This window comes from Lichenostomus cassidix, chromosome 1Aa, assembly GCF_008360975.1.
Source record: "Lichenostomus cassidix isolate B80296 chromosome 1Aa, HeHo_3.0, whole genome shotgun sequence".
Lineage (NCBI taxonomy): Eukaryota > Metazoa > Chordata > Aves > Passeriformes > Meliphagidae > Lichenostomus > Lichenostomus cassidix.
Genome location: NC_139480.1, coordinates 6,471,501 through 6,494,630, shown reverse-complemented (window position 1 = coordinate 6,494,630; position 23,130 = coordinate 6,471,501). Strand labels below are relative to the sequence as shown.

The 23,130-nt window shown below is 41.1% G+C and overlaps 1 protein-coding gene across 1 annotated transcript; it reads left to right on the top strand.

The window, feature by feature from the left end:
* The first annotated feature begins 3 nt into the window (after positions 1 to 3).
* Positions 4 to 23,130, top strand: SEPHS1 (selenophosphate synthetase 1). Its single transcript, XM_085082928.1, has 9 exons — positions 4 to 144; positions 2,446 to 2,707; positions 5,821 to 5,924; positions 10,454 to 10,561; positions 11,391 to 11,545; positions 12,354 to 12,444; positions 15,350 to 15,449; positions 16,990 to 17,202; positions 21,809 to 23,130. Exons 2-9 carry the CDS (start codon positions 2,515 to 2,517, stop codon positions 22,021 to 22,023), a joined length of 1,179 nt encoding a protein of 392 aa, XP_084939054.1. The 5' UTR covers positions 4 to 144; positions 2,446 to 2,514; the 3' UTR covers positions 22,024 to 23,130.

Genomic DNA, 23,130 nt, shown 5'->3' with positions numbered 1-23,130 from the left:
CGGCTGGAAATTTAAGGTGTCCCGGAGCCATGTCTGCCCGCAGCGCTCCCCGCCGCATTGCCCGGATCGATGGTGGCTGCAGCGCCTCGCCTCGCGTGTCTCGGGCGGCCGGGCTGGCGGTGGGTGCGCTGGGGTTTGTTTGGGGTATGTACCTGGCTCCAGTTCTCCCTCCCTCCCCCCTTCTTGATCCTGTGCTCTCCTCTCTCTGCTGTTTAGGAAGGCAAGGGTTAAACTTTAGCTTTTAATATTTATTATGCCGCTCTTTTAAAGTAAGAAACGTCTGGGTTGGGAGTGTTTGCTGCTGCTGGGGAGGGATGTTTGTCACTCACATCGCATGCTGCATGGATTGCCAGAATCGCAGAATGTCCTGAGTGAGAGGAAGGGACTCAAATGGACCATCAGTCCAGCTGCAGGCTCTGCACAGGACAGTCCTAAGAATCGCATCTTGTGCCTGAGAATTGTTCAAAGTCTTCGTGAACTCTGCCAGACTCGGTGCTGTGACCAGCAAAGTCACCGAAACTTAGTCTTGTGGGGAATGTTGCTCCCGTGGCAGTCTGCAAAATACACAGCTGCATGCATCTTTAATCAGATCTTCATTAGAAAAGTTACTGTGTTCTTGCACTGTGGCTGTTTTCCATTAAATGAAATCGTCTTGTTAGTTTCACGATTTGTTTTAAAACGGTAGAACTGTGTCCTTACAGTCCTCAAGGCTGCAACAAGTTCCTGGTAGGCTGTGGCCTCTGCATCCATCCCTGTGTAAGTAGGCAGGGGGTGCTAAGCTTGTTGCAGTTATTGGTTAGATGAAGGAAGAAGTTTCCCATGTGGGGCAAGCTGCTTTTTATAATTTTCTGGAATTAATTAGAAGGAAGTGTTAAAAAGAATGAAGAAAAAAAATCCCCCCCCTCCGTGAAAAGCTTTTGTCTCCTATTTGTGTTGACAGGTTGTTTTCCAGACCCTTTTTTTCTTTCTTTTAATTGCAAGTGCTTAGTGTCTTGCATTGGAAGACAACAGCTAGGAACTGAATTCATTGCTCATCCAAGACACGTTCTTGTAACTAGAGTTTGGATTAATGCCCGAGCCTAGGCTTTGGAAGATTTGTTTTAAATAAGTGCCACACCTCCCAGAGAAGGAGGGAAAGCACAGTGGAGTTGGGCTTCACATCAGAAGTTCTCAGGGAACTTAAAACTTCAGTTCCTACAAATTATAGTCAATAAATTGACTTAAAGGTTTATGGAACAGATGTACTTGTTAATAAGTGCTGTGTAGAGGAGATACAGCAGAGTCCGCAGATTTACTTCTTTCCTTCATTTAGCAAAGTTGAATTTGGCAAATACCAGTCACTTGCATTCTTCTTTTCAGCTTAACCTCATTAGGGCATGACCAGCAGTATCAGGTTTTGCCAGTGATGCCACTGAACTCTATTCTTGTTGCTGTTACATAGGATCCTTGCTTTCTAAGAAGCTACCACTAGACAGGTTGCTTTTAGTAATTCCTGAAAACTTTTCTGAGAAAGTTGAATTGTATTTTATCACAGCCGTTCCTGTTTAGAAGTCGGTGTCTCAGTTAGGCCTCTTATTAGTTTTGGATTGTAGTGGATGTGAGTCAGAGTGGAAAAACGTTCTAAAATTAGACATGCATTGTTAAGAATTTTATTAAATGAACTGCATCAGTGTCTTTTTACATTACCATTTTAATGGGCAATTCTCTGATTCTCCGTATCATTAGTTGACTAAAAAAGGGCTGAAGAGGCAAGGAACTTTTCTTTTCAGCGTTCTGATGTCTGCGAACGTGCTAAAAGGTAAACTGGCATGCTTTTAGGTGAACCAGTCAGCCTCTTTGTTCTTCTGCTACCTGTACTAACAGAACACCAGGACTGTGTTTTCCCCCGAGGAGAACAGGTGTATTATGGAGTTTCAGCTTCTTACTTCAGGACTGAAGCAGAGCCGTTATTTGAAAAACATCTTGTTTTTGAGATTAATATGTTAATGGCTAAAATTATGACCCCACACTGGGCTGAATACAAGCAGATGTCTCTGCTGAGCATGCAGCAGGATCAGGGTCCAGGTTGCCTTTTGGAAATTGGCCTCTGTGCTCTGGGAACTATTATTTCTTTCATTACCTCTGTGTTAAATGAGGTCAGTAAGTGTGTTAAATTTTTTTTTTTATGAAAACCTTATGCAGCATATCTGGAAAAGAAGTTAATTCTCTGATTCACCTGTCATAGTTTTAAATGTCAGAAGGTAGAATGAGGAGTCATCCCTTTGAAGTCGTAGGGAAATGAGTTGTGTGAGATGTGCACACCTGTCTTAACAGGTGAACAACAGCATTGAGTGCTTTCTCTTTCTTATAACTTGCTCCATGTGGAAAACATGTTGTCTTGCAGGTCCTAGGAATTTCTAATGTTCCCAATTTTTTTTTTAATTATTATTTTTATTTTTTAATAAGACTGATCAGCAGAGAAACTGATCCCGTTACTCTGGGGTGGGAGAGGCCAGCAGTCTGTGGGAGAGAACCATGTCTGTTCGGGAGTCGTTTAACCCAGAGAGTTATGAACTGGACAAGAGCTTCCGTCTGACCCGATTCACTGAACTGAAAGGCACAGGCTGCAAAGTGCCACAGGATGTCTTACAGAAACTGCTTGAATCTCTACAAGAAAACCATTTTCAGGAAGATGAACAGTTCTTGGGGGCAGTTATGCCCAGGTTGGGTAAGTAGTTGCTGCTCTGGACATTTATGGTCCTTCTGCTTGGTTTGCTCATTTGCGAGCAATCTCATTTGTGGTTTGTTTAACCAGTTTGAAAATTGTATGTTGTATAATGCGTGCACAGCATCCAGAAAGCTGAAGAATGAATCTCATGCTATCATTTGTTGGCATAAAATAAGAATATTAGTTTAATTATTTAACATCCTGCAGTGCACTCAACTCCAAAGGCAAAACACTCAGGAATGGCCAATGTGATGGGCACATGCTTAGGTGGTAGTCTGCTCCTCCCTTTCCCCAGTAGATACTGTGCAAACTGAAAGCCTGTCAGTTAATTTCTCAGTCAATTTCTAGACTTTTGTGTTCATACCTTGCATTTGGAATTTGATGCAAAGGATGAATGACTTTTACACGATTAGATGACTCCCAGGTGAATTTCCCCTCTCCCTCCCCTCCCCTCTGTTCCTGGGTCACAGAAAGTGAGCGAGAGAACTTCCTTGCTTCAGCTGACTGGGAGCAAATTGTTTCACAATTGTCATTATTCCTTTGAGTCCTTTCATTGTTCCCCACTCTAACTCTTTTGCTCACCTGTAGAAGCTGCCTGGGAAAGGCTGCCTTTCCAAGACCTCTGTGTTCTTGCCAGCTTCACTTTCTCTTTGATATTTGCACAATGATGCAAGCAATAAGGGAAAACAACCTGCACAAGCCACCTACATGGGGAGCAGGGCAAACGTAGGTATTTTGATACCAGCTACTGTACCTAATATTGATATAGATAAATTAATGTAGATAATGTGTTTAATGACACTTTTAATTCTGTTTGTCTATTTACTCAACCCTGCATATTCAATCTCTTTGCAGTGCAGAATGATTTTTTTCCCCTCAACTTAGGAATATCAATGGAGCATTTATTCTGAAGTTATTTCATTATCAGTTTACTGTCCAATAACCTTATTTAAAATTATTTAAACATTTCTAATTGTCTGTTAGCAGGCTAACAGGTTACAGCCCATTATTCTGGTAGAGATTGAATATAGTGAGAGATTAGTAAGGCGCCCATGTTCTTGCTTAAACAATGGGGATCTTTGTATGAAATATCTAAGCAGCAATTGTGTGTGAAGCTGGATTGGCACTATAATTTAATATTCCCTGATGGGGGACCCTTCCATCTTTTTTCATCCCCAAATTGCTATTTATATATATTTTTCTAAATTAAATAAGCTGTTCACAGCAGCATTTCAATTTGGCAGTTTTCTAAAATCAGCAGTAGTTTGGTTTAGATGTTTTTTTCCTTTTACAAACTTACAGGCTTTAAACAATAATGGAACTGCTAATAGATCTTCTACAGCCATATGAAAAGGTATAAAAGTAGATTTATGCCATCAGTATGTGTGATACTATGTAACAGGAAATCTGTTAGGAATAGAAGGTGAAAAGTTCAGGTCTCTTTAAAAGATGCTTTTGTGATGAGTATCCCTTTAGCAAATGTATCTTTGGATAAGTTTGGTGTGATTTGCCTTTCATATTTTGTGCTTTAAAGGTGTAGACAGGTAACTTTGCCTCCTATGCATAGGCACCATGCTTTTGAAATGCAATCAAGTGGGAGGCTGCCAGTGCAGGCTCAGGTTTGCTCCCTTTTAGTTCTGCAAGGGATGTTACCCAGAGCAGACTTCACTGTGGCTGTAACAAGCTGCCAATCTGATGTTTATTCTCGGAGCTGTTCCAGACCTGAAATCAGTCACGGCTCTGAACAGATTCACTTGTTATTCAGACCTGTTTTGGTGAACATCAGCATAGCCTCAGAAGGACCATCATTGTAGCCCCTGGGCCTGTCTGTCAAGCAGTGCTTTTGCTGAAATTGTGGGAAAATGCACAAGTGAAGTCAGTCTTGCAGCATTATTGCATGAATAGGTGAACTGAGGGCAAAACAGCTTCTGCACCTGGGCCACTGCTCTGTAACTGCTTATGTGCCCTTCCCTGGAGGCACTGGATATCAGGCATAGTGGCTTGGGAGATTCTCTGGAGATTGAGCAACCCTAAATTACTGCTCTTGAGCTTGTCAGCATGTGTTCTCTTCCAAGGCAAGATCTTCTCCACCTATATAGTGACTGCCTGGCAGACCTCTGTCTCTCAGTAAGACCTCAGATGACAGAAGCCTGCTCCATCCCTGTACAGGACACTGGCAAACTACTTGCTAGGGTAGTGTGTTCCATTAATAAATGGGGAAAGGTTCCTATGTGACATCTGCTCCCTAAAAATGGGCTGTTTTGAAGAGTCATGCCCTGTGGGGCATGCAAAGTAACTCCAGGCAGCTTTCTGCCAGCTCAGGAAGGAGGTAAGCTTCCTGCCATTGCTGCAAGGCACAAGGATATCCATAGGGGAGTGTGGCTCAGCCAGCATGTTGTGATTTGTCACCTGCCCCTTTGATGTGGGCTCTTCCATTGCAGCAAATGCTGGGAGGTTCTAATATTGCTTGTTCTGTTTGAAATATCCACTGTCAGAGAAAAGTCTGTGCTCAGAGTTGTGGTTTTCTCCAAGGAGTTCTGTGTCTATCAGGTCATCTGCCACCTTCCAGCCTCTCAAGGCAAGGTTAACTGGTTGCAAAAGCTCCAAATGGGTGAATCATCTTTCACCAAGGGCCTGGGCTATTACTTCAGGAATTCTTGTTCCTTCTGAAGTGATGGAATGTCCATTATGAGACACTGTGTCCTTTCACAACTGTCACTGTGTTTTTGTTGAGATAAGAGTGACAGGAAAACCTATTTGCTTTTGACAATATCAATGTACTTAGCTCCTCTTAACTTTAAATGTAGTTACGTAAAAGCGCAGATGTTCTTGATGTGCTGTTATGCTGCTACAAAAGAATAAAGAACATTGTAGTTTAGTTCTTGCCTTCAGCCATTTGCACTTATGTTCTGTTCCAGCCACAAGTTTTCATTCTTGGCTTCTTTTTTCCTCTTGTGCTGTGTGCTTTCTCTGAGGAAGGAATTTGCCATGTCTGTTTAGGCAGTGTTGTGAGCTGTATTTCACGGTCATGTTTTTATAAGCTCTCTTGTTAAGAGCAACAGATAATTAAGGGCACAGTTACTTACCTCACTCATGGATTTCTGTCTTTGCAGGAATTGGGATGGACACTTGTGTTATTCCATTAAGACATGGAGGTTTGTCACTAGTCCAGACAACAGATTATATTTATCCTATTGTGGATGACCCTTATATGATGGTAAGTTGGCTAAACTTAGTTCCTGGGTCTGTTACTGATTTGGGCTTCTCCCCAAACTGACAGCAACTCTGACTGTTTTTTCTAAATGTGCAGTGCTAATTGTGTGATTAATTGCATTCAGAGTTTTTCCTAAATAGACATGAAGAGGGAAAGGCATAATTTCATCTTGGAATCTCCCATGTTGGCCAGGAATGCTGCAGTGCTCCTTTCTATATAGGTGTAATTTGGGAGAGCTGCCACCTTTAATTCAGATTTCCCTTCATCTCTCATTCTGTGGGATTTGGTTTGAAGAGCCCAAAAGGAGGGGAAAAAAGAGCAGCCTGTGAAGCAGCAGAGAGTAAACTCCACTTATGAGCAGAACCACATTGTAATTGGCCTTTTTTGAGGTCCTAAAATAACCAGGTAACATGTTAGAACTGGAAATACGTAAATGTCAGTAGTTGGCAATAGCATCTGGCTATTTCAGAGTGCCTTGTGAACACCAGCTTTCCTGTGGTGCTGCCTCTGCTTGAACATGGACGTTGAAATGACTTGTTGGAAAGTGTGTGCACTTTGCCTTTGGTTCCTTCTGTGTTCCTGTCTCATTTAGTCTGTCTCAGCAGAGATTCCTGCATGTGTGGCAGTGGTCAGTATTGACTTGAACAGATCATGGGAAGCAAATAAGCTTTAAAAAACAATTTAATAAAGCTATAAGAAAATGTTAAATGAAAGGTGCTAGATTCATGTTTTCTGTGATTTAGATGTGATTCCATTGCTTTTACTGCTGTTGGTGTGGCTGAATGTTTTATGTGCTGCTGTCAGTTTGTTTGCTCTGTGAGACCTTTCTGGTAAGTTTTGGACACAGCTTGAGATTGGGATCATCTCTTTTTTTTTTTTTTTTTTTTTTTAGCATGCTTGACCAGGTGTTGTGCACATATGTAAGCCTAGCTCCTGTGATTTCTGTTCCAGGAGAGCTCTCTGCAAACTGAGAAGCCAAAAATCTCAGGCTGGCTTCTGGAGTATGGAGTTGTTCAGCTCTCCTGAGAAATTGGATTCAAGTGGGTTGGTTTAATATCATGTGGGAACTTGTTAGGGACCAGTGGAAAAAAAAACTGTTTTGGAGATCTGTGTGCAAGTTCATAATCTGAGAAACTATTTTCTCACCTTGTAACAAAAACTTGAGGGACAGTGTTAAAAGCTGTGGCGAAGGGGGAGGGTTGCTTTGTTTAGAGATTAAAAGGGTTTGAGATGCCACAGGAGTAGATAGATGGGCCTGTGCCCAGATGAGGTTTAGGTCATTGTGGTAGGAGTGGAATGTAAATTTGGCCTTAGTCCAACTTCAGTGGTTGCATCATAGTTACAGTCAATGCTGAGATCCACATGCACCAGCAGCTGTAACCTTGGTGCTTTCTAACTCTCAAGTCCTTCACTTTTCATTCTTGAAGGCATTTATTTTAATCTGGTGGCTGGCCACTTCTTAATCTGTTTACATATGTGTATTTCTTCCTAAGAGCTAACTTAGAACAGGGATTCTGTCACAAGCCTTCTTACTGATGCCAACAATGATGATCCAGCAGGATTTTTGCTGCTGGACCCTCTGCTCAGACCTCTCTCTCGAGGGCTAGAGTATCCCAAAGGACAGTATATATTACCTTTTATTTATGTGGACCAACATTGGTTAGAGGACAGTCAAATATAATTTGCCATGGGATTTATGGATGGTTGTTACAAGCAGAGGAATTGTGAGACTTCAAGGTTTTGAGTTTGTGTCCAGGCTGTATAAAGGGGTGTGCTCTGGCCTCCTGTGCTCAAGACAGGCTGCTGCTCTGCTTCTCAAACTGCTTCTTTCCCTGGTTTAAGTCCAGGTGTCCCCTGAGCCATGCCTGTTGCTGCTACTCTGTTACCATTATCACTGATGTGTAGTGCACATTTTCCTTCTTGCCCTTCCTCTCAGTCTCCTTACCCAGGCACTTCTAGTCTGGTTTTGAGTGCGTGTTCCCTGATCTAGAGTCTCTTCCTTTCTCTGTGCACAGGGTTTACCTGCAGCTCCTTACTTGATCTCTCTTCCTAATTGGAGGAGAGGAAGCAATGAGGGAAGGCCAAAAGTGCAAATGAACTCTAAGCTGGGTGCTGTGACAGAAAGGATTAGGAAACAGCTGAGGAAGGCAAAACTGCTTGTGGACTCAGCTGAACTTCCTATTTCTGCTTCAGAAAACAGCTTTCTCTCACTCTGGTACTGCCTATTTTAAAACTTAAGTTCTGCAGTTATATGCAAAATCATTCTTCCTTCTTTCCCCATTTCTCCTTCACTTTGACGTTGTCCTTGAAAACACTCAGTCCATGTGCAAAATTATCTCTAGGATGTACACCTGTCAAACTCATACTAATCATAGTATTTATTCATCTTAAATGGTTTATTAGAAAAGTTACAAGCAATTGAAAATATATTTCATAATGAGTATCAATCCACTGGGAATAGGGCTGGTGCTGGCCCCTGTTAGGCACTTTGGAGACACCTATTTGAGTACAGGAGCAGGGAACTGGCAGATTTGAGAGAGGACATCTTTCCCCTTCCATCCAGGAGCCTTTTTGTTGCTGTTTTAAGAAGAACCTGTTCCCAGAATTGGAGATGGGTGTCTGATTCTCCATCCTTTTCCCTTATAAATAGTTCTTAGTGTTGCACACAGATCTTTGTATTTCAGGGGCACTAAGCAAGCAGGCAGGTGACCTGTAGGACCTGGCCAGGCTGAGCCCTGTTTGTGAGCCCTGTTGTGCTTGTTGGTGTTCACAAGCCCTGTGTTGCTCTCTGCTCTTTCAGACTTGGGAATTGCACTTCCCGGAATTTGTTTCTATAGTGGTTTTGGCAGTTGGCAAAAGCACTGTTAGATTGACCTCTGACTATCTGAGGTGTTGTCAGTATGGTTTTAAAAACCTATCTGTCATTCCTAACGGAGCATAAACCAGAAGTTTGCTTGGTAAATACTGAAGATAACAGAGAATGGCTTGATAGTTCCCTTCCACAAAAAGGAAATGGCAGGCATATAGAAATCTAACAGCCGATATCCATCAAATAGTGCAGTACACAACTCTATCTTTTCTTAATAGTTTAAGATTTAAATGATTAAAACACATTGCAGTTCCCAATATCAGGGATTACCCTCATGCCGCCAAAAGCTCTTGAATTTATGAAAAACTGTAATATATATTTATTTGTGATTTGGAGATGTTGTTTCATGTCATCAGCAAGTGAAGTAACTGCCTCAAAATATTACCTGTTTTGCAAACTGTGTTAAATAAGCATGTTGTTACTTTTATCATGGTGGTGTTGCCTTTGAACACTATGAAAAGCACAGATTTAAAATCATAAAGCCATGTGTTGATTACACTTCTGCAGCTATAAACCTAAACCAACTTTCATAGAATGCATGGAGTCTTCCGGAGTAACAGAACAGAATTTGTCCTATATTTTAAAATAACTAGCTGTCCCTTAAGGCACACCCTGTGTGAGGAAGTCTGCATCTTCATCAGGAAACTTGATGTCTCATCTGTGCTGGGTCCATACCTCAGAAACCCTGACTCAGATACATCAATTTAGTAAAATTAGAGTAACTAACCTCATGTGATGCAAGTGATTCCTTTTCAATCCTGTCAGCTTCCTGACTTCTTAGAGGAATCTTCAGCAGGTAGACAGTCTTCTCTCTTGTAGAAGTTTGTGTTAGTGGAGATACTGACACACACACCGGTCAGTAAAATTGTTTGTGCTGTAGCAAAATTCAGCCTGATCTTGGCATCGGAAAAGTGACAGATCGACACATCTCTCTCACTGTGTGAGTGGTGGGGGCAGACAGCTTCCCTTAGTGATGGCAAAGCCCGTTCCTGGGAGCCCTGAGCTCCTTCATTCCCTGCACATGCTGTCACTCCCAGGCAGCAGAGGAAGCACCCCAGTGTGGCTGTGTGCTGGTAGCACAGCTGTACCCTCCAGGAAGAGGAGTTCTCCTAAAAACTGAGGAGTGCAGGTATGGCCTCAAGTGGTGCAGGGAACGTCTTTCTCATCAAGGACCAGTCTCCTGCGTATTCTGATGTAGAAAACTTACAGCAATATGTGCTTTTTGGATTAGCTCCCTAGCATTTGTGAATTCCATACTATGGTCATCTTCATCAGGATGTATGTACAGTTTTGTGCTGGAATGAAGTTAATAGGAACAAAACACATTAAGTAAACTGAGCTTGTTATCAAAGATAGACTGTTGATCTTAACATCAGCCTCTCAGATTGGGCATCCAGTCTGAACTCTGGGATTCCTATGGAGTCAGTGAATGTGTTGACCAAGACAGCTGGGATGAATTCTCTCCATTCCTGTGAGAGGAAAGATACCTGCACTTCTAGGTGGGCACATAGCACATATGGATCATACCACATCTCTGGCTGGGTTTCTTAATGCTGTGGAGTAAGAAGCTGTGTCAGACTGCAGACTCATACTGGAAGCTGTGGAAAGTGTTTAAACATTCACCAACAGTCCTGCAGTTTTTTTTCTTGTCTTTGTTTTTCAGGGACGGATAGCATGTGCCAATGTCCTAAGTGACCTTTATGCCATGGGGGTCACAGAATGCGACAACATGTTGATGCTCCTTGGAATCAGCAATAAAATGACAGATAGGGTAAGATTTTTGGCAGTTTAACTTGAAGACTCAAACAGCTAAATGTGCTCAGAATGTATTAATCTTTAGCGTATTGTCTCCTTGAAGTTTGAAGCCTTTTAAAGAAGAGATGGTTTTTTTGAAAGGCTCAGTTCATAGTATGGATCTTACCTCATAAACATTCTGAGGTCATGTGCTAAAGTTCAGTTTTCTGTGGCATTCTGCTGCCTTCATGCCCACCAAAATGGGGCCCTCCTTTTATCAAAGGCCAGCATTTGATTGCCAATTCATGTATCAATCTGGATAGATAATTATGGGTTGGGTTTACTTTATTTTAATTATTTTTATATTTATTTTTATTACTTCTTTTCTTTCTTTTCTTTTTTTCTTTTTTTGTGGAAGTGACCAGCATGTATGTTTGTTTTGCTGTAGCAAAAAGGGATATTTATTCTTAGAAGGATGTAAGTTGAAACTTTGATGGTTAATGGAGCCCAAATGCATCTTGATTAAACGTTGCCTTTTAGCACTGCACTGCTGTGGCTATACCTGATTACAGCAGCAGGATAGTTGTTCTGCATTTCCAGAACTCTGATTACTCTTATATGACCTTCTTAAAAATGTTTCTTCAGTGTAAGAGTGTCTTTGCACCTCTTCTACACAGAGCTGTAAAACCTTAACGCTGTGGGACAACATGCAGTTTTCAGGAGGCCAAACTCTTCCTAAGGGTTGCTTTTCTGTCATGAACTATGTGCCATGAGGGCATTTGGTTGGAGTAGTTAAAGCCCTGGACCAATCTTGCAATGAGTAGCACTGCTGTGTATGGAACTCTGACTTCTGTTTTGATCTCTAGGAAAGAGACAAAGTGATGCCTCTAATTATCCAGGGTTTCAAAGACGCAGCAGAAGAGGCAGGAACATCTGTTACTGGTGGCCAAACAGTGTTAAATCCCTGGATTGTTTTAGGAGGAGTGGCCACGACAGTCTGTCAGCCTAATGAATTTATAATGTAAGTTAAATCATTAAACAATCAAAGGCGCTGGTCTGAAGGGATGCACTAAAATCCTTTAAGCACTGTGTTGTGATCTTGTGGTGTGTCTCCTGATGAATAAAGCAGTACCTTCTCTTGCTTGTGTTTGTCCTTAGCACTCCACAGATGCCACATCTCTTTGTACATATTTGCTTTTTTTTAAACAGGATGTCCTTTTACTTCTCCCCACCCCCCCAGTACTTTTTGATCCTATTCTCCTTTTGACAGGAAAATTAAGCTACTAATCTTTAAAGGTAGTGGAGACTGTTTTGAGCATAAATTTCTGTCACACTTATACATACATTTCTAAACCATGTCCCAATTATCCTGTTAATGGCTGTAGAGAACTACAGAACTGCTGTCTTTACTGCATTCTGTCTGTTTAACACTAGCAAATTCTGAATGTCCCACTGTGGGATGTTACTCTATACAAATGAACTTGTGCATGATCCTAATGCTGGATATCTTATGCCCTTGATAAAAAAGGTCAATTTTTTCCCCTTATCCTCTCTTATGTCTCAAACAAATTGAAGGAGATGTAATTTGTCATGTGTCTGACTGCAAGCATTGTTTTTTTCCAAGGATTAGTGCTTTTTAAACAAGTTTGCAGCATTTTACTCAATAATATTGCATGGCAATGAATCCCAAAGGGTAATTCTGCAATTAGTCCATTTTTTAACTGTGCAATAAGATACGTGGGTCTGTGAAAATGTAATTATCAGCATGTATTCCTAGTAATGTGTTTGAATCTTGCTATGTAATTAATGTATGAATTCTTTGTTTCCAGGCCAGACAATGCAGTGCCAGGAGATGTGCTTGTATTAACTAAACCCTTGGGAACACAAGTGGCTGTGGCTGTCCACCAGTGGCTAGATATTGTGAGTACACTACAAAAAAAGAAATAGGGAAGAGGGGTATGAGTTAAAGGTGACCTTCCTCATTCCCTCAATGTGATGAAGTTCAGCTCAGATGGGAGTGATCTGTCACTTCTCTCTCCTCCTTCATGTCCCAGCCTTCCCTGCTTGTGTGCAAAACTCCTGGAATCGAGATAGTTTACAATTTTGTGCTTAGTGAGCTCTAATTGCACCCAAGTCTTAGTTATTTCTCAGGTATTGCTGTAATAACCAAAATTGTTTACTAACAGAACAACAGCCTATCACTCTGGGCAAAATTATGCCCTACTCCACCTGCCAAAGTAGTTGGCAACACTTATTGATGGCAGTTAGGCCAAGAAAAATCTCTGTGTTCTTGAGCTTTCTGCTTGTGTACGTGGAAGTATATCTGCATTGCACATGTATTGCCCTGTGCATTCAGTGAGAATATTTCTAGCAGCATTATGGATGTAGACATACTTCCATCTGTTACTTCAGGCAAAAATGTAACTACTGAACTGAAAAGTGACTGCAAAATTGGCATCTGCTTATGTTGTCTGGCTCCCAGTACTGTGTCTTCCGAATTATAACTGCTCAGTTTACACTCTAAAAAGATGCATCTTTTCTACTTTTGGGACTACTGAGCCAATAGACTGGCAGAGGAGTGAGCTGGAATCTACTTTGGTTTGGCTGTTGGCCACTGCATTGTCAGATGAATTCTAATTTCACAACTAGTGTTAGCAAAGTGGGAGAGAACCAGCATAAACCTTCACTGGAGTCTGAAGTGTGAGCAACAAGAGAAAAATATTTTTCTTGTTCTTCATAGGGTCTGGCCTAGCAATTTTGACCTCTTCAGAAGCCTGTGTTTTCCACAGATGTAAGGATCAGGGCCTCAGATAATCTTGATATGAAAATGAAGTGAAACAACAAGACCCCAGTTCCATAGTATGTTTTCTGGACATAATCTTATTTCTTAACATATCGTGTACTGACAAGGAGGCTTGCAAATTAAGGCTGTTCTGAATTTCCACGTATTTCAAATACTACTAATTTCCTTGACTGTCAAACAGAAACACTTTCTTGTCTGAAAAATGAGGACAGCCAGGAAATCAATACTGCTATTATGTGTAAACAGAATATGTCTTTGATTGTGGTAGGAAAATTTCTGAGTAGATGTGCTACCTTTTCTTTAGCTTTGTTTTGAGAAAGAGTAGGGAAAGTGAAACGAGAATTACCCATCACAAATCTATCTGTAAATCAAATTTTGATGAGGAATTGGACTTTGTATTAAAAAGTGTTTGGGAGAAGGTATAGTATAACAAGTTTATGCATAGGCAAGAAAGGAAAGCTGGAATGTAGAGAGATGTAAGCTTAAAGGCATGCTGTGATGTGCCCCTTCAGAGAGGGTTTTCTAGCCCTTGCTGTGGTCTACAGACCCTTCCCATTTGGAAATGTATGCTTCCTTTTAAAACCTGTTTGGGACTTTTTGCAAACTTTTCTGTCTTAATTCCCTGTTGACTAACCCCAGTATCTGATGGCTGGGGAGAGGAATTTGCCTTAATTCATATCTTGCCTGTGTTTCTGTCTCTTTTACGCTCAGCCTTGAGTTCTGCTTCCACATCATTTTAGATTTCCATTTCCATCGTCTGGGGATGATCCATCCCAGTTTCCATCCTGTGATCAGCCTCAGAACTGTTTTAGAAATCTAAGGCAGACTGACTGCTCAGGTTTTTTTTCAGTCATTCCCAAAGTAAGAATTATCACTATTCTGTCACCTCTATAACAGCCACATCTTATTTTTTGACTCGGTCTCTTATTTGTGTAAACAAAAATGTTGGTAGATCTAGGTCAACCTAATTTCAGAAACTCTGGTCCCACTGCCATCGTTCCTTGCTCTTTAACAATTTATTTATTTTGGCTGACCACTATTTCCCCCTTTTGCCATTTCTGGATTCTCTCTTACATCCCTTGAAGTCAGCACTCATTTGTTAAGACAAGATCGTTCCCCAGTGCAGCATCATGTACCATTTCTTAGTAGTTCTTACACTTCTAGTTTAGTAAGAAGTTTTTCTATACATTTACTCTGTGGAATGGCAATGTAGGCATTGTGACTTCAAAAATCCTATGTTTGCTGACTTTCAGTTCTTTGTAATTTTATTTTCATTGCGGGGGAAAAAAAAGTTTAATCAGTTTGTAGTGTAGCTCTTAACAACAAAATAGTTGCTTTGTTTCATTCTTGATCTGGAATCACTTCAGCTTTAAATGAAACAATTACCCTTATAAAGGTACTGTTTCGTAAATTGTTGTAAAACCCTTCTGGGACGAAGAGCATTTAGGGGAATGTGATGAAGAGATGAGTCCATACCAGACACTGGAGAATGCGTGGAAGATACTGGTATTGAACTGTAAAGGAGGCTTATGAAACTGCCTTAATCCTAGAGTGATTATATCCTGCCTTGGCATACATTCCTCTGACCAGGACTGGTGGATATCAGTGGTCCTTCCTGATCAAAGTGTCCAGGTGTAAAATCAAGAATATTTTAAAAACACAAGAAGCCCGAAATCACAAATCTCAACATCAGAAACAAAATTCTTTTCATTTGGCTGTTGGAGTTCAGTCCAGAGAGTTGACTTGAAGGAGTTCTTTGCTGTGGGATAGTTTATTCCACTCCACTCAGCTGCTGAAAGCAGGATTTGAAGTGCTTAGTGCCTAATAGATCTTTAAATTAATTTTGCTGGGGTAAAGCAGACTAAGGCACACACCTTTGACTGTGGAACATTTTGCCCTTCTTTAACTGAGTTTAAAAAAAAGTACATTATGGATTAAGGATTTTTTTTGTTAAGTGGTCAGGGTGTTCTTTAAAATACACAGCTGAAATTCTAAAAGAAACATCTTTGTTTCATCTATTAGCCTGAAAAGTGGAATAAAATCAAACTCGTGGTAACGCAGGAGGATGTAGAACTAGCATACCAGGAAGCAATGATGAATATGGCACGGCTGAACAGAACAGGTAAGAAGAGATATGTGTGTTGGAGGGGAAGAATTGTGGATTTTTTCAATTCCATACTCAATTTCATTTCACTGCCCTGGGGAATTGTGACACAGCCACTTTGTCCCTTTCATTCTGCCCCATCTTTCTGGTGTTCAGTGTTTGTGTAGCAAGCAAATTAAAATCAAACACTCTCTTGTAATTATACAGCAAAAACACAGAGCTGCTGGATATGATTATGACTCATGTGAGTGCTGCAAGTAACATCCCAGTGAGTTAGAGGATGTTTTAAAGGGAAATATATTGGATTTGTTCCTTATATCTGTACATAGAGAAGGCCTGACTGTGATAAGGTTAAAAGAATTTGAAATAGAATTTAAAAAGGTAAAGCTCTAAATTTATGTCAGCTTCAGTTTAAATTTTGATTTTTAAAAAAAAAATTTACGTTCTTTTAATTCAGTCATGTACTGTGCTTCCCAAAGTGTAGAATATGTATGTAGAATATGCTTGCTTTTCTGTTTGTCTTTTTCCTGTTCTTGAAGGAGGTTTTTTGTTTTAATTTTTTTCCTTTTAATTTTGGTAGAGGAAAGGTTTTGCTTTTCTCCTAGAAATTTTAATCCAGGATTTCTCTTCTTTGTTCAAAATATCTTTGGCAGAGTGGAGAATTGAATTAAGTGTTTCCTTACTTACTTCTCAGTTGAAGGAACACGGATAGTTAAATACCTCTTTTCCCATTTATTTAGTTTTCACTTCTTATGTCATCTCCCTGGTTTTTCATTCTTTGACAAAGCCTTCCAGGAAAGATAAATGACCAGCATTGTCTTGTGGAAAAGAACTGGGTCCTGCTTGTGTATTGGGAAGCACCAAAGAAAGGCAAAGGATTCTTGGTTTTGTTTTTATCTACTCTTGTCAGACACCTTTAACAACACTTAAATACTCTTAACTGGTGCTATTGTCCTGCATGCAGAGGTGCCCTTTTCCCACCCAGGAGCAGCAAAGGTGTAGGAATTTCATGAATGTATAGGTGGGGAGGCTGGGGCCCTTCCCCCACAGCTGCAGGCTTTTTTCTACAGCTCTTAAACTTTGAGTGTCCAGATGTCAAGTTCTGATGTCACCACTGGAAAATGGCAGGGGAAGAGGTGTGAGAAGACTGAGCTGCGTCTGGTCCCTGCCTTTAGTGAAGTAAAGCTGAGCTCAGAACCTCCCTGGCCCTCAGCTTTGAGAAGTTTGGATCTGAAGCAGACCCTTATTTCTTAGACTGCCAATATAAATGAATAGCACATGCTTAATAGACCATGCTCATAAATGCAACTTCCATGACGGATTTTCAGCATGATTTAATATCTTAAATACAAGTTCAATTTTTTAACTGTTACATGCGCTATTGGTGAATTCCAGTTCTCTTCAAGCATGATTTTATTTATTTTATTGATTAACCCAACATGGTTTGCATTAAGGGTATGCAGCTCTTTTCAAACTGTGCACAATATTGTTAAAGCCTTTTCCTGATATTTTGGTATTTTCTGATTTGGTGGTTTATTTCCCCCTCCCTCTCTTGTAGCTGCTGGACTCATGCACACTTTCAATGCACATGCAGCTACAGACATCACAGGATTTGGGATCCTGGGGCATGCACAAAACCTTGCCAAGCAGCAGCGAAACGAGGTGTCCTTTGTTATCCACAACCTCCCCGTCCTGGCTAAGATGGCTGCTGTCAGTAAGGCCTGTGGCAACATGTTTGGCCTCATGCATGGGACTTGTCCAGAGACTTCAGGTAGGTGACAGCTGGGCCACCCTCTTCCTTCCCTACACCTGCACCTCAGAATGCCATTTCAATGTACAAATCGCGTGCTGTGCGTTCAGAGTCGCAGCTGGTTTGGCACCTGGCCAGGCTAATGAGCAGCAGCCACACAGCTGTTCACAGCTGACTCCTTCAGCCTGACTTCCAAACCACCATGCTCTCCTGAATGCCTTCTGCTCCCTTATGGAACACTATTGCAGAAACCCTGCAACCCTCCAGTTTGCAGTTAGTAATGATTCTGAATTCTTTCGAAACCTATTTTTCTCTGTTAACTCCAGAACAGTGAATATCTGAAAATTCCACAACTGGCACAGCTTTCTCAAAAGCAAAGCAATTGGCAGTAGTTTTGCCTGACAAAGGATGGTATTTGGTTTGTTACTATAAAATTTAGTGTTGGGTGGGCCAGTGTCTACAACTGAGGCCTTCTCTGTCCACAGCATATAGACATCCAATAATGAAGCGCACAGCTTTTTTCCCCCTCATTTTTATGAAATCTAACCTTTAAGAGACTGTGACTAGCAGCAAAAAAATTAATGTTGCTCTCTGATCCATTTATTATTTGAGTTCCCTGTTCAATAAAGCTGCTACTTACGGTGACAGTGAGTACAACAGACTGTACTGAAAACCTGGCTATGGACAAACACAGAGTCATCAGATGATGAGAACTTCTGATGGTTTTTAAGTTGCCTTATTAAGAGTAGGCTCTTCTCTGATGAGCATGACCACTGTCTTCTCCTGGAAGTCTTTTTACTTGACGTTCCCCTTGAATCTTCTGTTCAATTTTGTTTTTTCTAATTTAGTCTGACTTTTCTTTCTCTTTGGGAAATAGAGAAGATGTAGCAATAAATCTGTCTTTTTCTCTTATCTCATTTCTCCACCATTTTCTGGCTCTCCAGAAGTATTATCCAAGTTCTCTGCAGTTCACATCAGAGGGGCCCCCTTGAAGCAAAACAGTCTGAAGATCTGGAAAAAAGCATCACAGTGAGAGCCATAAACTTTTCCCCTAGTGAATACGTAACTTAGCCTGATCTGCTGAGTTGTTCCTTAGCCATCTGTGCTTGAGCAGACACTCTGTCCTACAGAGACTGCGTGGCTCAGATGATGTGTAACAGGATATGGGATGTGAACCCTTTCCAAATCCAGAATCAGTCAGAAGGGAGCAGAAATATCTGGTGGCAGCATGGTACACTGTGTTGATAAGGTTGGTAGCACCAGTCAGATTCTTACAGGAGCCCACACAACCAGAGTGCATGCTAGTAGCATTTATCATTTGGAAAGAGCCCAAAAAATAGCATGACACAGAGCTGGAACTGCAAGGTGCTCTTCCAGGTGAGTGGCTGTAGCAGAGGTTGGATAGCAGTTGGTGTGGGAATGGTTTAGCTGCAAACTGAGTGCTTATGTCTTCAGAGCTGCCCATCCTGCACCCTGGGGATACCCAATTCTGTCTTTACACTGCAGGAATGTAAAACGGTGCAGATGGATGCACTGGTGGGAAGTGGGAAATGCTTGACATTAGAATCTCTTTTGGGACTGAGAGCAAGAGGTCTCTTTGAAATGCCGAGCAGCTTGTGTTGGGCAGAGATGGATGATGATGGGAAAAACAGCGAGACAGATGTAGTTGGTGGTGAGCTGTGGGTGCCTGAAAACATGTCTGTCTGATTTGATCACAGCATTGTTTCTCGCATTAGAGGTGGCCACAGGGATTTGTCAGAGGGCAATGTCTGCCAGATACCCAAAAGATCTGTAGAGTAGTCAGTGGACCCACTGACTGGCCAGGCTCTGGAAGCTGAATAACCACAGACAGGCTTTGGGCTTGCACTGCAGGGCCTGGTGTGTGTCAGCAGTGTGAGCTGGGGCAGGCTGTGCTGGCATGGCTCGTTAGCATTCAGACCAGGCTGTTTGCACACCTCCTGTCCTGGGCTTGATTTATGTTGAAGGCCAGGGCCTGCCTTGCTCTGCCTGATCTCCAGCTGTGAGGAGGCCTGTTGGGGCTGCTCAGGGCTGTGCTTACTCTTAACACAGACACTCCTTCTCTATTGGCTTAAACTTGTAGACACGCTCTGTCTGGAGCTTCTTCATCTGGGAGCAGATGTTTTTCAGCAGAGTGGGCAGGCAATAAGAAATTCACTGGAAAAGTATTTGAATGGATTTTAAGGTTCTTGTGGGTTTTTTTTTTTTCCCCCTGTGTGCATTTGCTAGGCACCTGTTGACAAAAGTCAGTGTTGAAAAGATCTATTATGTCATCTGTTCCATCCTTCATGCACTCCTGCTAATGGTGTAGTTTCCAAAAATTGCACTTTCATATGATTCTGCGCTCTCTTTTAGGGAACTCTTTGGTAATGGTAAAGTTGCAGTTAGGCATTAGGTTTCAAAGGAATTAATTGTTTATTAGAGTGCTACTTGCAGAGATAAGTCACAGAGTTACTCTGTTAGGGACATTCATACATGTGTGTATTTTTCAGTCCTTATAACTTTTGAATGGTGTCAGATGACTTCTAGTATAGTAGAGGTATCTCAGCAACTTGGTGTTTGTGGAGATTTGGTGGAAATAGGCAGATGGGTGGAAAAGAAGGGCTGTGTCAGTCAGTGCCTGACAAGAGGCAAGGCTAGTGATGTCATCCTGTTATAAGTCATTGCAGAGAAAGCCATTAGCAGGAGGAAGGACTTGGTTTTGATTCATGAACTATTTGTATCTCTGCTCTTAATTACAGAGCTTTGTCTGGCCTGCTTTTGAAGTGTTCTGTGTCCACTTCCCTGCGTGAAATACTGCTTGTTAAAACCAGCAACGTTCAAAGCCTCTTAGCAAAAAAAAAAAAAAATCCCTTTTGTTCTTACAAAGATAAGCCAGGACAGCCACCAAATATCTGCATCCTTTCAATCCCCAAAAAGCAGAGCAGCTGGGAATGCCAGGAACACAGACTAGCCTAAAAAACATAGTGGAGAATCTTTAGGACTTACCCAAAGTGTTAAAGAGACTGGTCAGTCTAGCAGAGAAGTAACTATAATTTCTGCATGCAGGAAGCCTACTGCTGGTTGAGAGTAGCCCACAGTCTTTTTAAGCACTATTGATCAGACTGTAGGATATAGCCAGCAGGTGGGAAGTGATTTTTTTTTTTTTTTTTTTTCCCCCCACTGGAAACTGGGATTTTGTACATGTTTTTGATCTTGCCGGAGAATGATAATAGGTTATGTACACAAGTGATACAAAATTACAAGAAGAGAGTGTGTGTGAAAAAAAACTGAGTGAAGATTATTCTTCTGCTCTTTCTTGTTTCCTTTTTAACTATACTTGCACACGTCCCTTCTGGCTAGTTAGCACCTTCTCTACACTACCACTTGCACACCTCTCCCCTGACTTGCTTTCACCATGGCATAAGTTTATCTTCAGTTGAATTTAGAGTCTTCCATGGGAATGTCACATAATTCCTTTGCAATTGATTGGTCTGTTACATCTGGAGTAGTTATAGGTGCTGTCATTCAAGCTTAGGGGTTTTTTGTTGTTGTGTTTGATGGAAATACCTGGATGTTATTTTGAAATGTCAGAGATGTAGGTGTTTTCTGGTGGGCGTACTTCATACAGAATCTAAAAAAAATTCACACTTCCATTTACCCTTATAATTAACTCCTCATGTTTAGTAGCTGCTTCTTCCTCATGGCCCTAATTGAAAAGTGTGTTTAGGTACCACCGAGGAGACTGTGTGCTTGGAAAAGCAAGTATCAAGGTGCCCAGGGTGCTGAGGAGTTGTCTGTGAAGGCTTTGGGTCAAATTATTCTTTAAGAGTAAGTGAGGCTCAGCATGTGTTTAGATTTCAGTGTGTGTGAATCTACTCTCTCCCTGTGTTCTCCAAACATTTTCTATTCACTTGCCATGTTTTTCAGTGCTTTGGGATTCTAAGAATGGAAGTGCTTTTAGATTTAATTGTGGAATGGTGAGCTTGCTTACTGATTACTGTGCTGCTTCTGAAAGAGTTCATTAGTAAATGAAAAATTTTCAACTGTGTCTGAGAAAAAGAGCTTACAGGAAAGGCTGAAAAGGTTAGAAAATTGTCAAACAAAGGGGTCACAAGGACTGTCACAGGGAGCACTGGATCAAGCCTGTGTTTCATGTTCTGCCTCTTGCATTCTCAGCAGGGCAGTGGTCCCTGCTTTGATGAATGATTTCATTGCAGGCAATGGGATTACTCACAGAATCAGCTGCCACCAATATGTGGTTACAGGTATCTGCATATGACCTTTATCCAAAATGTTTCTGTGTAGAGGCACTCTGCAGTCCTCCGAGGAAGGTTACAATGCTGCTGTTGTTTCAGTATGTCATTTGTTGGCATCAGTACCACGTCCTTTTGCCAACATCTTTTGTGTGTATCTGGCTTCATTTATATGAAACTAAACACTGCATTCAGGCACAAACATCTTGCTGTGGAGCAAGAGCTTGGACTTCCACTGTGTCTTTTCTTGGAGTCTTGAAGTTCACCAGACTCCACTGAAGTCACCAAGTGCTTGTCTAAGTAGGGATCTGGCAGACCCAGGCTGAAATGCTTTGCAGTCAGATGTTTTGATGCTCTGCTCTCTTTCTTTGCAGGAGGCCTCCTCATCTGCTTGCCACGAGAACAGGCAGCGCGTTTCTGCGCCGAGATCAAGTCCCCGAAATACGGCGAAGGCCACCAGGCGTGGATTATTGGCATTGTAGAGAAGGGCAACCGCACGGCCAGGATTATAGACAAACCCCGGATCATTGAAGTGGCACCACAGGTGGCCACTCAGAACGTCAACCCCACGCCCGGTGCCACCTCTTAATAGAGATGAAATAGCTGTTTGTTTTTGAATAGATCTATTCCTTTATCATCCTACAATTTAAAGAACTGTAAAAAGAAAAGAAAACTTGTTGTGTCTGCACATCTGGTGGCCTTAGGTCAGTTTATGAGTGGATACAAATAATAAAATAAAATCCATTGCCTTTTTTTCCTGTTACATTAACTGAAGATGCACCTAATCTTGAGGCAGCTTCTGAGTTGAGAATTATATTGTTATCCAATACTGTTGATTCATTTTGAATCTTTAGACACTTATCTCTTGCCGCATAGGCTCTTTTTAAAGGTGCTTTCACGTAGCACAGACATTACCAGTAGTAGTGTCGAATAGCAGTTTGTGTCCTTTCATTATGTGTATATTTATCATGAGTCTAATTTTGATGCCTTGAGTGATATTCCAGAAAGGCAATAAATTGACAAGTGACACAGTGGGTTTCCCAGTAGTAAGAGGTTGCATGATTGCATTCAATCTTTGATTTTTTTATTTTATTTTATTTTTAAATTTTTTTTTGTAAGGTTTAGTCTTACCAAGAGCATCTACGGCCCTGGACATTGCTTGGTAGTGCACTCAGTTTAAACAGCAAGTGCTGACTTTTTGCATGGAAAGCGCTTCAGAGTCGAAGGAGTCATTTTGAATTTCATTATTTGTAGACCTGACAATATTTACTGTATTATCAATGATTGTTTTCTTTATTGATAGTAAGGACAAATAAATCTTTTTTTTTTTTTTAACATGATTGGATGTGCTATAGTGCAACAAAGGTTTTGCAGACCAAAAGGAGGTTACTGTATAATATTCATTTACAATTCACTATATAAATAACTACACAAATAATTTTTAAATATAATCAAACTAAACCTCTGTTCTGTGGATGGTAGTGTTTAATACATTTTATATTTTGTATAGTGATTACAAGCCTTTTTTGTTTCTTTAAAAATCAGCAGCTGTTTAGTATAATTCTTAGTATTATTTTGTTCTTTGCTCAAATACAATTTTCTGCACGCTTTTGTGATCTGTGTTTAAAACCGACATTGCCAACAATGCAGCTTGAACTTAAGCTTGTTATTCAAAATAAATATTTAATTTTTTTTA

Coding starts and splice junctions, on each gene's coding strand:
- SEPHS1 (XM_085082928.1), top strand. CDS start 2,515: ATGTCTGTTCGGGAGTCGTTTAACCCAGAGAGTTATGAACTGGACAAG. Junction 10,562..11,390: donor GCAATAAAATGACAGATAGG/GTAAGATTTTTG, acceptor TTTGATCTCTAG/GAAAGAGACAAAGTGATGCC. Junction 15,450..16,989: donor GGCACGGCTGAACAGAACAG/GTAAGAAGAGAT, acceptor CCTCTCTTGTAG/CTGCTGGACTCATGCACACT.